Source organism: Nelumbo lutea, chromosome 1, assembly GCF_056320005.1.
Source record: "Nelumbo lutea isolate HS-2025 chromosome 1, American lotus-T2T, whole genome shotgun sequence".
In the NCBI taxonomy this organism is placed as follows: domain Eukaryota; kingdom Viridiplantae; phylum Streptophyta; class Magnoliopsida; order Proteales; family Nelumbonaceae; genus Nelumbo; species Nelumbo lutea.
This window is the reverse complement of record NC_142684.1, coordinates 101,605,650-101,620,270: the sequence shown is the minus strand read 5'-3', so window position 1 is coordinate 101,620,270 and position 14,621 is coordinate 101,605,650. Positions and strand designations below refer to the sequence as shown.

At 39.9% G+C, this 14,621-nt stretch overlaps 1 protein-coding gene and 2 long non-coding RNA genes across 4 annotated transcripts; 1 reads left to right on the top strand and 2 right to left on the bottom strand.

Moving 5' to 3' along the window:
• Positions 1-361: 361 nt before the first annotated feature.
• Positions 362-1,811, top strand: LOC148876449 (uncharacterized). 2 transcript variants are annotated; one of them, XR_016105927.1, is made up of 3 exons: positions 372-576; positions 657-972; positions 1,413-1,811. It is a non-coding gene; the product is annotated as an uncharacterized LOC148876449 (long non-coding RNA). The 2 variants fall into 2 exon arrangements; XR_016105926.1 differs by lacking the exon at positions 1,413-1,811 and having other exon boundaries at positions 362-576; positions 657-1,086.
• A 3,161-nt stretch (positions 1,812-4,972) lies between these two features.
• On the bottom strand, positions 4,973-5,431 carry LOC148876448 (uncharacterized). Its single transcript, XR_016105925.1, has 2 exons — positions 5,297-5,431; positions 4,973-5,171 (listed from the first exon to the last, which is right to left on the bottom strand). It is a non-coding gene; the product is annotated as an uncharacterized LOC148876448 (long non-coding RNA).
• Positions 5,432-5,973: 542 nt separating this feature from the next.
• LOC148876447 (cyclin-dependent kinase inhibitor 3-like) lies at positions 5,974-7,947 on the bottom strand. Its single transcript, XM_088966865.1, has 4 exons — positions 7,038-7,947; positions 6,851-6,900; positions 6,448-6,627; positions 5,974-6,356 (listed from the first exon to the last, which is right to left on the bottom strand). Exons 1-4 carry the CDS (start codon positions 7,413-7,415, stop codon positions 6,287-6,289), a joined length of 678 nt encoding a protein of 225 aa, XP_088822991.1. The 5' UTR covers positions 7,416-7,947; the 3' UTR covers positions 5,974-6,286.
• Between the last annotated feature and the right edge of the window lie 6,674 nt (positions 7,948-14,621).

Genomic DNA, 14,621 nt, shown 5'->3' with positions numbered 1-14,621 from the left:
TATCCACACTCAACCCAATGGGTTTTGGCACAAGGGTGTGTGTTAAAGAATAAAAAACCTATTCAGGCCTCACCTGTCACCTAACAGCTTAATCTTTTATATAGTTTTAGGTTTGAACGTTTCATTGAGACGTGTCGTCCAGCGGTAGTTGGTTATGCCAACCTGAAGAGCACTCAAGTGCCGACAAGGATGGAAATAGACAAGTGCTTGGGTGATTTTTTCTTGACGATAAGAGTCAAGTCAATACGATAATGGATGACTGAAAGGAAGGCAGACAGACACAGAACCACTTTCAGTAAAAAAAAATTGCCACATTAATTGGTGATGCGTGGACGTACATAATATATAATTGCAGGAAAAAAAAAAAAAACATAAATAGAAGAAGTAAACGCTTTATCAAAAGTTTTCGTCTCCATGATTCAGGAAGATACGGAGTTGCAGAGGCAAAGGCAAAGGAAAAACATTTTCCTTTGGACAGTGATGCAGCGCGATACTGGGCAACCCCTGGCCAGTGTTTGGCACTAAAGTTCATGGTACGATTCTGCTTTTCCAACTCCTCTGAAATATTTGCGGTAGGTAAGTGATCATCCATCCCCCTAGCTACCAGCCATTAATTAATTTTTGTACTGCAACTACATACGAATTATTCTCTGCAGTGAGTCTTTATTATCACCAGTCATCTTCTTCCCTGGCGGTGGTACTAAGAAGGATTTACAGTGAAGATGATGGCGTAGTCATCAGGACCTCATCTTCACCAGCCAAGCGTGCCTGTAGGCTGGTTATCATGGTGGCTTTTTATCCTGTTCTTTTTCTTTTTGGGGGTTGGTTTGTTTGTTTGTTTCTTCTGTTCCAATGCAAATGCGGGGCCACCCACACATGCAGCCTCCATTTCAAATTCTGGGACTCATCGCACGGCAATGCCAGTAGGGATTTTTAAGTGGATTCGAGTCTGGTTATTTCAAATATCAAAAGGTGAGGAGGGGCATCTGTAGAGGGCCTTACTGAATTCTTTTTCTTCTGTCTGTGTACCAATGCTTCCTAATTAATTCATCACTACAAATGACCAATCACATTGGTTTTTCAAAATATATTTCACACACTTTCAGGAAGAAACCCTAGAAGCAATTAATAATTAATAAATTATGGTCAGTACTGTACTGTTGAGAGAGAGAGAGAGACTCATAATGTGTCGTATTCCTCAAGTTCATCAGGCTTATTAAACCCCGGCATTACTTTTTTGGTAGAAACTTAATTATGAAACCTTCAAGTTTATCTTGGTTTAACTATTCTAACCTATTGATTGAAGATGTTATACTAGAAGCTTCAGTGCTCTTCATTCTTGTCTACCTGCAGAAATTCTTACTAGGAATCAATAATAAATGCAGCATTCTACTGTTTGTGTTTGTCTTCAGTTCAACTGCATATAGCACAGAGCTATAAGGGTACATGTCACAGAAGCAATTTTGGGAAGAAACATTAATTCGATTAACTTGTGGGCCAGTTCATTAATAAAGTAATGGGTACTATAATTGGTTCCTATAGTGCCTTAAGTTGCAACTTATTGCTGTTATTCACAGAGATGAATAGAGTTTTCTACACACATTGGCATTGAAAAAGGTGTGACTTCTTATCTCAGCATCTTCTCTTTTCCTAGGCTTACTTCAGACTCGTTAGAAGTTGCATGCAGAATCCAATGTGTTGAACTGTATGTTTGTATCTACATTTAATAGGCCGTGGCTCCCAAGGCATCAAAGTCACCACTTTAATTAATTAGTGAACAGCCTACAGAGCTGCACTATGCTTTGCTAAAACCAAAGTCTAAGTAGTTATTTATTTGTTTAATTACTTTGGAGTTGCTTCTAACAATTATGTATATATGGAGCATTTGACTTGTAAAAGTAGAATTGCACTCACTACCCAAAGTTGACTTGAACTTATGATGGCACCTCCACATGGGATCAATGCTTGAAACAAGGGGAAGAATAGGGGTTTCAGTTAAAGATTCAAAATAGTGGCTCAGTTGGTAGGATCTCTCATATGCAAAGAAGTAATGATTTGCACAAATTAGATCAGAGATATGCATAGAATTAATGAATGATTTGTTAATTAAATTGGTGCGTTGTATCTATATCTTGAGAGTTGGGACCTACAAATGCCTGATGGGGTCTCCTTAGTTTTTTACATTAAGAACACAATAAGGTTCATATACATTCATTCCACCATAAATGGTCCTAATGGGGTGATGCAAAAGAGAAAATAAAACAATGTAAGATAAATAAATGCCTCTCTAATCTCTAGACTCTACCCTCCATCCACACATCATCATTATCAATGAATATGGGATCCAGCACAATAATTTTTTTTTTTGGTATTTGGTGCCTTGCACCATTGATAATTTCCCCTTGACCCCTTTTTCCCTAAAGTGCTGGCTGTGAGATTCAATTCTCATCAACGCTGAAACAAACCAGTTAATACACCAACGACCCAACCCTTAGTTGGTTACAATAAATATGTATATAGGAAAGTGAATTGAATGGCCGGCTTTTAGTTAAATTTGGAATAAACTCCCCTACATTATAGACTGGTTGAGATTTTTCTATATTTTAACCAGACTACTTTATTGACATTTAATTACCTAAGTTGGGTAAATGAATAAATTTCTTTTTGTTTGGCTTCTTGGGATGGGTTTTGCTGCTTGTTCACCTCAGTATGTTGCTCCTCTACCTCAGCTTGGGCTAGGGGTGAGCATGGATCGGTTTAGTTCGGTTCTATGATAAAACCTAGAATCTACCTTGTAGGGGTCGGTTCCAAGTTTTTGGAACTGGAACCTACCCTGTGAAGGTTAGTTCTAGTCTTGGTGATTCCGGGGTCAGTTCTAGGGTCTACCCAAGGAACCTATTCTTTCTTTACTCCCCCTATAAAAAAAGAAGCATGTTCTTTAAAAACTGCATTTTCAATAAATATAATATATAGTTCAAAACTTGCGTTATCTTTATTAATTAAATTGTGTAACTTAATATGTAGATTCATTATATGGATCAAAACTTATAATTTAAATTTAAATTTTATAAATATTACTTTTACATTACTTATTGTAAACATTCAAATATTAAAATGAAAATAAATGATCAAATAACTTAAGGATGTGTTTGGTTCAATGCAAATAAATTTGCGTTGATGCAAAACCATAATAGTGCAAATGATTTGAATGTAAATTTTGACCTGTTTTTGTTCCAAATTTTAGCTTATTTTGTTTGATTGCAATACAAATGAAGTAAATTAAGATATGAAGCAGAATAAAATAAAACAAAATTAAACAATAATTTGCATTTTTTACATTTGCACTCCTATGCATTTGTACTAGTGCAAATAAATTTACACTACAACCAAACACAGCCCAAGTAACTCAATGATCAAGTGAGACCATGGCCTTTATATCCAAGAGTGCTTAATCTTTACATCCCTAAAAGTATTTTGGGGTTTATTTCAAGGCAAATTCAATTCCAAGGCCAACTAAGGTCAGTTCGGGTAAGAGAAACCCCTAGACCCTAGAACCGACACGGGTGGAAGTCGGTTCCAAGAATTCAAAACCAAATCCTACTCTATAATAGATTGGATAGGATTGATTCAAGACCAATTCAAAATCAATTCCATTCAATTCCAAGTAACCTACTTATTTGCTCCCCCTAGCTCGAACAACATCAAGCTTCATTACAAACACAAACAATAGAAGGTCGCAGCCTCACATGTTCAACCGTTCCAACAGTCTTTCCGTTATCATTTTTATTTTTTGTATTGTATGTAAGAAAAGGAAATGGATGAAGTATCATCATAGCTATTTGATTGAAGGTGAAAACTATTGAATCACAAGTCCATGCTCTGAACTGGATTGTTTATTTTGTATGGGTTTGTCCTTTAATAAAAGTAGGAACAGATCTTGCTCTCCTTAAAAAAATGGAACAAATCTTATTTGCACAGCCCGGAGATTTCGGAGCTTTTTCGTAAGGTCCACGACTACTCCACTATATAAGGACATCAAACCCCAAGGCAAATGTATGCGTGATTATTTACTTACTAGCACTCGAGCATTCAAATATTCAGCTTGCATCCACAGTATAGAACTGACTTAAGCATCGAAGCGACCATGCCAGGTTAGTCACTCCGGGTTCTCTGATCTATTATTTTGCAACTTGGTCCAGCTTGCCGCGCAACTGGAGTTCGGATCATTCCGGCTAGGAGTATCTAGATCACTCTCCATCAATTATATTTGGTCATATTTGTCTTTTATAGAAAGAAATTTTAAGGACATCTTTGAAATAAATAATCATGCCCATGCCCTTAAACATTTTTCACTATTTTAGGTGATCATTCTACTATTTTCAAATGATAAAAGAAATAATTATTAATGAAAAGTCTATTAAGTAAATAGGTTGCAAATTATAGGATGATTTAGTAAGATGAAAAAATAAATTTAAATTAAAAAAAATTGCAGTGCATTATTTAAAAATTAAACTTATGATATAAAATATTTTAGACTATGAAATATGAGATCCATGTTAAAAAATTATATTTAAAATATGATATATAGTCAAATCGTTCGATTTTGGTCGGTTTACAAATGATCAAAATAAAATTGATCCAAAACCAATTAGAAATACTAGAAAACCGACTAACTCGGGTCGAGTTGGTCATGTTGATTAATTTTATCAATTTGATAAAAAACTCTAACTAAAATAAATTATTGTTATTTTTGTATTATAAAAAAATATTAAAAATAATATATAAAATATAATTAATTATCAACTATTTAAAAAATTAAAAATATAATATTATTATATACTCTTATAAGTTTCTTGCTTAACAAATTCCGTGTAACGCACAGGTTCCACTAATAAAACTATAAGAGGTGTTACATTAATACAATAGCCCCTTAAAATAACTGCAAAAATTCAGAAACCAACAACCATCATGAAATACCGACCATCCGATCATCAAGTTGTAGTGTTCTACAAATAAATTCACGGTGATGATCAATTTCGTGAAGAATTTTCCTTAGCTGCAACAGCGGTAGTAGCAAGGTCTCATCAAGTTGTAATATTCCCTTAAATCCTCGATTGGATTGGTGGAATGCTGGGTCCCTCTCTGTGTCTTCTATACTTGATTTCTACAGCCTTGTTCCGTTCCAAACCAGACGAAAATTAAAAAATAAAAAATAAAAAAATAGAATGGCATCAGATCCGAAGCAAACAGGAAGCACGATAAAAGTGAGGGGATTGGGGACCACACCTCCCCTTACCACGTGCACCCTTCCAATATTTTAATCGTAGTGCGCCGGTGGTCCTGCACTCCTGCTGACGTGGGTGTTTACTTCCTCTGCGCTGCTCCCACACACCCAAATCCTTTGGTTTGGAAATTTAAATTTTAAAGCGTGTCATTGTGCACGTGGCATTCATTTTCTAAACTACGTCTTATCCACCTCAGCTGCTTCCCACCAAGTTCACTTTCGCTCCTCCCATCCTTCCGTCGAGGCTGGGACGCTTGCCTTCTTCATGGAACACGATGGATCAGGGACTCATGACAGGGAGACCAGAGAGAGAAATTGAACTCGCTGCAGCTCCTTCCCAATTAATCACCCACTCTCACACCTGGTAAGACCGATCGGCTTTCCAATGAGTAACACGTGTCCAAGATCATATGCCTTCCGTTGTTTCCCACATTACACCACCAGTCAAAGGGGAATTTTCTAAGAAACCAAACAATAGAATTGTGGGAAGATGAAAGAAAGACAAAGTTTCTTGTTAAAAATAAAGACCAATTATTCGTAATTTAAATCATTACCATCCATACAATATGCAGATTTAACTTGTTCTTATATTTCTTCTTTTTGGCTTTTATCCTTGACGGAGAACGAAACTTACAACTACTTACTGACTGCACCAGTACCAGAGAAGGAAATAGAAGCGAAGAGACGCATTTTGAGGATAAAAAATGAAAAATGAAAATCTTATTCAAACCGTTCTTCGATGAACAGATTTGCAGAAGCTTCTCCGTATATCGTACAGACAATAGAGCTTCTTACAGAAATGGAGAGATAGAGAGAAATAGATGCTGTACAGAGACCTAAGTGGGTAAAAAAAGAAAAGAAAATTGAAATTTAATAAGACTGATAATAATAATAATAATAATAATAATAATAATAATAATAATAATTCTTAAAAAAAAAGCCCTTCTGCGTTTTGTTCTTCCATGGCTTTCTTTTTCCTGTTTCGTTTCCCTTGTTTTCATCTCATGGCTTTAAGCAAATCCACTCGTAACGACCCTCCAAAGGAACGTCCTTAACGATATCGTAATTATACCTGCATCAAGGAATTAAGGTTTTCGGTTAGCTAGAGTGATGGTTGAGTTGAGCGAGCACCCACAGTACGCATATGGTTTTCGTGGACTTACTTGTCCGCAAACCGTTTCTGTTCAAGTTTCTCTGATGCAGAGAAAAAATCGTCGATCTCCGCTTCTGTTGGCATGTTCTTCGCCATCGATCTCTGGCGGAAATTCGACTCCGATGGTCTCGCTGTGGACTCCAGATCGTCCGATTCGGCTTCGAGTTCGCTTGACGGAGTTGTCTCTCTCCTGAAAGTAAAAAAAAAAAAAAAAAAAAAAAAAAAACGAAAGGAGAAGACTAAGAGAAACGAATTATATAAAAGAATCGGAGACGGAGATATGGAGAACGGAAAGCAAATGATAGGCCGTTAAGAATCTCTCGCTTTCAATTTTCCATTAATTGAAGAAGCTTCATGGATGGAAAATAAATCTCAACGACACAAAAAAAAAAAAACCAATAAAAAATATAAACCTTTCTCTGCGGTCGAAATACGTCGAGTTTTCAATTTCGAAGAGTTCTCCCTGCAAAATCAAATTCGAAAAGTCAAAATTGAATTAGAAAATAAAACAACTAAAGCACGAGAAACGGAAATTCGATGAATGGATGGGTTGGGGAACAAACAAAGCCGAATTGAATTCCGTAAAGGTCTCAATTTCACCTTCAGATCTATGGATCTCAAGTTGTCCTTCAGGAGCTCGCTTGATCCGTTGCTCGAGCACCGCGAAGCAGGAACGTGATCGGAGCTAGCACTGGAGCAGCGATCAGCAGGGGTGACTGGGAGAGAATTCTCGGAGGTAGCAGGTGAAATTGGCATGTCTGGCGTAACCACGAGGCGGCGACGGCTCCGGAGCTGAAGATACGACGAGGAGAAGTGTAATTCTCCAGAAGCAACGACCTTCCTTCTTTTGGCCGTGCTGGCGCTCGCGGCAGCCATGGCTAGGGTTCGAGCTCTCGTCTTCACACCAACCTGAGCGTGAGCAACCTCCATTACTGCAACGTCGCCAATCCCTTTGCATTTCCTCATATACTTCCCCATGTCTTTCAGAAATCTCGAGCTCTCTCGCGCTCTTAATTCTTCGATGGAGAGGCGAGAGACGAGAGGGTTTTTCAATTTCTTTCTTTTTTCCGTTTCTTGATGTCAGAGGAGCAGCTAGTTGTAAATCGCAAAAGGTGGGATTCCGTTGGACGGTTCGGATTTCTATAAGCTTCTCTACTGTGGTCCTATATCCGTTAACGGTGACGGGAGAACGGAACGGAATCCCTGACGGCGCCGTTACAAAGATCAAGGGCCGTTAAAGGATTAGGCCGATTCGTGGACGAATTCGGGTAAGCCACCTGGATGTTCGTAACCGGCAACCAGGTGAGGCCGGACGTAGGAAAAGAAGGTTGTTAAATGTCAGCGAGGGAATGGCGTGCGGGTCAGTTGCAACGGATTACTGCCCGCAACGTGCAGTTAGTTAATTGTCATGATCCCATTTGGTAGGGAGCTGGTCTTGAGCGTAATAATTGTGTACGGTCACAAAATTACTGAAATAATCCTGGTTTTATCAGGAAATAACGAGATTGCCCTCGTTGCTCGTATCCCCTTCTACCTACGTTTGGAATGGGTGGAACGTGCATGGACTTGTTGCCCATATCTATTTCCATCTAAAGTGCACGCACGGCACAAGAGGTGTAAAACGTCCCGTGCCGAGCCGGCACGGCAAGGACCGCCTGGGGCTCGCGCAAAGTGTGGGGCATACCATGTTGGTCCATAGGCCATCTTGGGTAGTGTCGCTCTCCTCAGGGATAATTTGGGGGTTGGTTTGACACAGTTTACGGTCCAAGCCCGTGTTTGTCAGGCTAAGCCATAGGCTGGGCTGAACTAGTCCAAATTATTTTTTCTTACTATTTTTTTGTTCCTTCGTTAAACAAAACTAAAATATTTAACTTTTTTTTGGGAAATATTTGAAAAAATAAGAAATTTAACAAATTAATGAAAAATACTCTTAACCAAATAAGAAGTCAAAGAGAGATTCAAAGTGAAGGATGAATAAAATATGAGAATTGGAAAATGAAATAAACTAATAAAAATATAAAAAATATAATATAATTACAAATTGAAATGGTGTGATGAGAATGGTGGCGGATAGGGCTATTTATATGAAGTGAAAATAATTCAATTGCTTAAAGTTATTTATCATTTTACCCAAAATGCCCCCAAACTAACTGTTATATAGCTATTGAGGGGCATTTGTGTCATTCTTTCTATAAAAAATATAGTTGTTTATAGTTGTTTATAGTTGTTGGAAGGGTATTTCTATAAAAAACCCCCAAAAGCTAAAACTAGCCATTGGGTATCCCCCAATAGCTAGTTCATCGGGCGACTTGAGTGCAACCCACTATAGGCCCGCGGGTTGTGCTGTGACATGTCATATTGGCCTGTGGACCCGGAATCTTAGGCCGAAGTGCCCAGCACGACTTAGACCATCATGCCAAACCTGGCACAACCCACATATCATCATGCCATGTAGTGCTGGGCCGCAAGTGGCATAGCCCGATTTACACCTCTAAGTGGACTAGAAAAAGAGAGGAAAATTTTTCCACACTAAATCACTGTGTACCTTAAATTTTTCATGTTCTGATCCAATGGATTTAGAAAAGGGTCTATCATCTATGAGGTGGAATTCTCGAAAATGGTCTAAGCCGCGGATTGTGGTCTAAACTCTATAACGACCCTTGAAATATCTACCAACGCCTACTACCACCCCATATTTACCAATAGACTTGTTCATGGACCGGGTGGCCCAATAGGCCGGGCAGGGTCGGCCCGCCGGATTTGAACACGATTATAGGCCCGCAGGAATAAACTCGGGCCAAAAAGCCTGGCTTGCAAAAGATTCGAGCCGGGCTCGGGTTTTGTCAAAATAGACCGGCCTGAGCCCAGCCCAGCCCGACCTAAACATAGACCTAAAAAACCCTAATCGAATAGCCCCATCTTTTTATTATCTCTTTGCCTCTTTCCCTCTTCTTTTTTCAACCGAACCCTTCTTCTCCAGCCTCCACATCCTCCACACTCCACAGTGAGGCGGCGAACGTTTGCCGACGCAATAACTCTGACAGCGACGGTGAGTTTTCTCTCTCTCTCTCTAATGCGAAGTTGCGAACTGATGAGAGATCTCTGTCAAAGTGCGACAGTGAGTTTTCTCTCTCTCTCTCTCTCTCTCAGATGCGAAGTTGCAAATTTATGAGGGATCTCTATCAAAGTGCGACGGTGAGTTTCCTCTCTCTCTCTCTCTCTATGAAATTTATTAGGTTGGGATTTGGGCTCGAGCTCAGGTTCGGGCTTCGGGCTTTTTATTAGGCCCAGGCTCGAGCCCAAGTTATAGGCCCGTAGGTTGGGTCGGGCTCGGGCTCAGGCCTAGCATATTTTCATTAATGGGGACCAAAAGCCCGGCCCAAGCCTAGCCTGGCCTGGCCCATGAACATGTCTATTTACCAACGACTACCACAATTACCATTAAACAAAAATTAAAAAGAAAAAAATCAATAATAAGGTGATTGTATTATTTTTACTTGAAACATTTTGAATTGATTAATTCAAATGGATCGATGTATTGTGACATCACATAAGAGTCAATTCCTTTAAAATTATTATTGCATTTCACCCACCTAAAGTAAAAAACGTCCATTTGACACTTGTAAAAATTTCCTCACATGAATTTTTAAGGTATGTCTTGTTTCAACCATAAACACCCTCAAATAATAGTTGTATACCAATTGACTTGTATATAGTACCAAATCCATTACTTTCTCTCTAATAAGTAAATGAATTACATTTGATTGAAATTAAATTTGATGAGGGCGGATTTGGCCCTCTAATTACATTGTGACACATGGTATTTCGGAATAATTGGGTGACACCCAGAACCACTTAGGCAACAACTTAGCCAAGATGATGATGTCCCGAATTGGCGACCTGGCACAAGCATCAAACTGGCGACCTAGCACAGGCACCGACCTGGCGACCTCGACCACAATTCAGGTCAGATAGAAGCACCTCGTCTAGGGCCAACCTACAACACCTCATCACTAGTCGAAGTGACATCGACGCAAGGAGCGACCTCCCTCGAGGGTGTGTCAGCCTGATTGAGGTCCAAATGGCGACCTACGAGATGTGCTCGCCGAAAAATTCGGCATGCATATCCCAACACTCCCACGATCCTTGGAAGTTGGCCCACATACCGAACATTCCGGAGGGTGGTCAACGTGCATGGCAGTTGCCTCCGGGAATCTCAGACCACTTAGAAGAGCTTGCGGAAATCTCGGATGCGTTGTGTGAAGCCCACGCCAAACAATTCCTATATAAAGGCACCAACCCCAATGGCATAGGGGGGCAAGTAAGCATATTCTAGCTCTCATATTTTATGATTTTTAGCTCACAATCTACAATGAGAGTACGACTTAAGCATCAGAGTGACTTCGTCGGGTTGGCCACCCTAGGTTCTCTGATCTGTCTTGCAGATTCACTTGGCTCTCCGTCCGATTGGAAGCTAGATCATCCTCCAACAGGGAGTAGTCAGATCGCGCAACATCAATTGGTGCCATCTGTGGGAAACGCTACAAAAAGCTAAGTTCTCATCTTCTGAAAGGCTAAGTCCTCTTCTTCCAGAACGCTAAGTTCTCACCTTTTAGAAACTAAAACTCTCACTTTGTAATTTCCATTTTTTATGAACTCAATGACTAAGCAGGAAGTTGATGGCCAACAGACTAAGCAGCTCTGTCGACTTTATTTCAACTCGGATAAAGCCTCATCAGTCCTCTTCACGAGGTGCCCTCTACAAGATGAGCTCTTCGTGGCTTCTGCGGGAGTTGGCAGCCGACAGATTGCATGGATGCCCTTGTCGGTCGAGTCTTCAAGGGCTCTCGTGCGAGCTGGTGACCTAAAGTCAATAGTGTTGCCCCCGTAGGTCGAGCTCCCAGTGGCTTTTTGTAGGAGTGGGTGGCCGGCGTCAATAATGAGGCTGATGCAACGCAACCATAACTCTAAAGTGCCGAATTGATAACAGACCTCGGCACCACATAAGACCCAATCTTCTCTTCGGCATGGACAAAATCAAGGGTAATGAGAGTGGACTGCGAGTCGCTCCCAGAGCCTAAGGGCTAAGGTACCGAGTTGACAAAAGACCTCAGCACCATGTGAGACCTAGTCGCCTCTTTTGTGTGGGCAAAATATAAAGCAGTTCGCATTCAGCACGAGAAAACAAAGGAAAGACTACTTCGCTCTCAGCACCATGATGGATGCAAACTTGATTTCTTCACAATCGACCTCCACCTCGGTTGCAAGCTCTGCATCAAACTCACTACTAGGACCAGCTCAAAGGGCACTACGTCGAAGTCTACCTAGGTGGAGTGACCTGATAGAGCAGTCACACAGAACTCCCTCTTAAGGACGGCATGATGAGCTTCACTCTTGAGGTACTTAACCGGATCGCAAAACCTCTTGATGGTCACATCCCTAATAAGGTAGATGTCCTCGGGGTACTTGCTCAACCTCTCATCGAGTAGATGAATTCGCTCTTGGGCCCTGAAAATAAAGATGGCGAGGTCTTGCACAAGGCTGCAAACACTTGGACTTTTTCAACTTGAGAAGCAAATTGGATCGATGCTTACGAGCTCATCGAATTAGTCATTCTAGGCCAAAAGGAGCAATCTACTCCTTTCGCCGAGTTACTTTCAGCTCGAGAGTGAGGGGCAATTGATGAGGGCGGATTTGACCCTACAATGACATTGTGACACGTGACATCTCGGAACAACTGGGTGACACCCAGAACCACTTAGGCAATAACTTAGCCAAAATGATGGTGTCCCAAACTGGTGACCTAGCACAGGCGCCGAACTGGTGACTTGGCACATGCGCTGAACTGGCAACCTGGCATAGGTGCCGACCTGGTGACCTAGCACAAGCGCTGACTTAGCGACCTGGCAACCTGCGAGACGTGCTTGCCGACAAATTCAACATGCATATCCCAACACTTCCACCATCCTTGGAAGTTGGCCCACGTATCGAACATTCTGGAGGGTGGTCAACGTGCAAGGCGGTTGCCTTCGGGAATCTCGAACCACTTACACGACCTTGCGGAAATCTCGGATGCGGTGCGTGAAGCCCACGCCAAGCAATGCCTATATAATGGCACCAACCCCAATGGCATAGGGGGGCAAGTAAGCATATTCTAGCTCTCATACTTTATGAGTTTTAGCTCACAGTCTACTATGAGAATACTGACTTAAGCATCGGAATGACCTCGCTGGATTAGCTACTCCAGGTTCTCTGGTCCTGTCTTGCAGATTCACTTAGCTCGACATCCGACTAGAAGCCAGATCATCCTCCAACAGGGATTAGTCAGATCGCACAACATCAAAATCTATTTAAGCCATAATGTTTCAATATCTATTTAATTAATAATTGAATTTAATTTGGATTTGAAAATTCAATAACGAGTTTGGCTTCAATCGGGGCAAAGCCCATTCAAGCAGCTTTTAATGTCTTGCATTGAAAGTATCTCCTTACTTGTATGTTTTATTTCATGGGGAGATATTCCCAATGCAAGGTTGCAAAAAGCTGTTAGGATGGTGTGGGCATACATTTGCGTTCATCGAAGTCGATCTCTTCAATAACACTGATGAAAAACTATGGTAGTGCAAATGATTTGACTTCAAATTCTGATTTATTTTTGTTTCAAATTTTAACTTATTTTGTTTGATTGCGGCATAAATGAAGTAAAATAAAGGGAAAAGTACGAATAGGCCCAATGCAGATTTCTGATTTCCACTGCAGAGTTATAAATATTCAAAATGTCAACAACCCACATTCTATGCATCAATGCCCACCCGTGAATTGGCATCAATTCCAAACTGGCACCTACCCCAACAGTATTTTGGGCTTACAAATTCTGGCCCTAGACTGAACCGTCATTCTCCCTAAAATAAAACCTGAAGTAGAATAAAGTAAAGCTGAAAAACAAAATTAAACCACAATTTGGATTCCATCCATTTGCACTATCATACATTTGTACTAGTGCAAATAAAAGTGCATCACAACGAAATGCACACAAGGTTAAATAAGATTTTGAGTTTACAGGATGTATAAACATGGAAACTAAAGATTTGGATCAGATATCAAAGGTATATAAATGAATGGAAATCAAATACATATTTCACAAATTAATTGGAAATTGAATTGAATTTGGATTCCCATATTCTTATTAAGTTGAATTCAGATATATTCAGGGGTGGAGTGGGGGAGGGGTCTTTGGCCCCTCCAAACATTTTTTTAAAACCAATATTACTTGATGGCAGTCTTTTCACCCATCGTATCATTTATGCATTTCTAACTTTTTCTCTGATAATATTTGTGTTGTTTATGTTCGGAATCTCTATATTGTAATTGACTTAATATAACTTTTTGATTACCATAAAAAAAAATTATATAACTCAACCCTCCAAAAGAAAATTCCAGACTCCACCACTGGATGTATTGATTTACATGTGTGTGTATGAAAGAATGAGATTAATTTGTTTAATGATTTTTTTTGGGCTACGTCACTGATAGGAAAAAGAATGGTACATGCTTAGGAAATTTGCATTAGTGAATTCAAATAAATAAATAAAATGCTACACCAAAACATATGCCTCCGTTTCTGTTCATCAAGCACTTATTAACAACTTGTGTAAAACATTTAAATTAAAAGAGCAATGTAAATGTGACTGGTTTTGTACCAATTGTACGTACCTGTATTCTATAATGAAAATATTTTCTTTGTTATTTGGAAGAGAAATAATAGTTAAAATATTGATAAAAGGGTGGTTTTGATTTTCATCTATAAATTAAAATTTTAAGGCTATGTTTGGCATCATTCCAAATAATTATTTGGTGATTTTTTTGATTTTGAGAATGAGAATTGGTGAGGGAAAGTTTGGCCCTTTAGTGACATTGTGTCATGTGGCGGCCTTGAACCGTTGATTAATACCTCTGCCCTAGACCAAGTCGACAATCTCAGGACCAGGTCACACATCACAGGACTAAATCGTCCATCACAGGACTAGATCATCGATCACAGGACCAAGTCAACCATCTTAGGACTAGGTCGTCCATTCGCAGGATCAAGTTGCCTGTTGGACTTTTTTCCGGCACTGTCAATCTTTCAGGTAATCTTTGGTATATTTGAGACCCAAATCTCACTTTAAACCGTGTTTTGTCCTT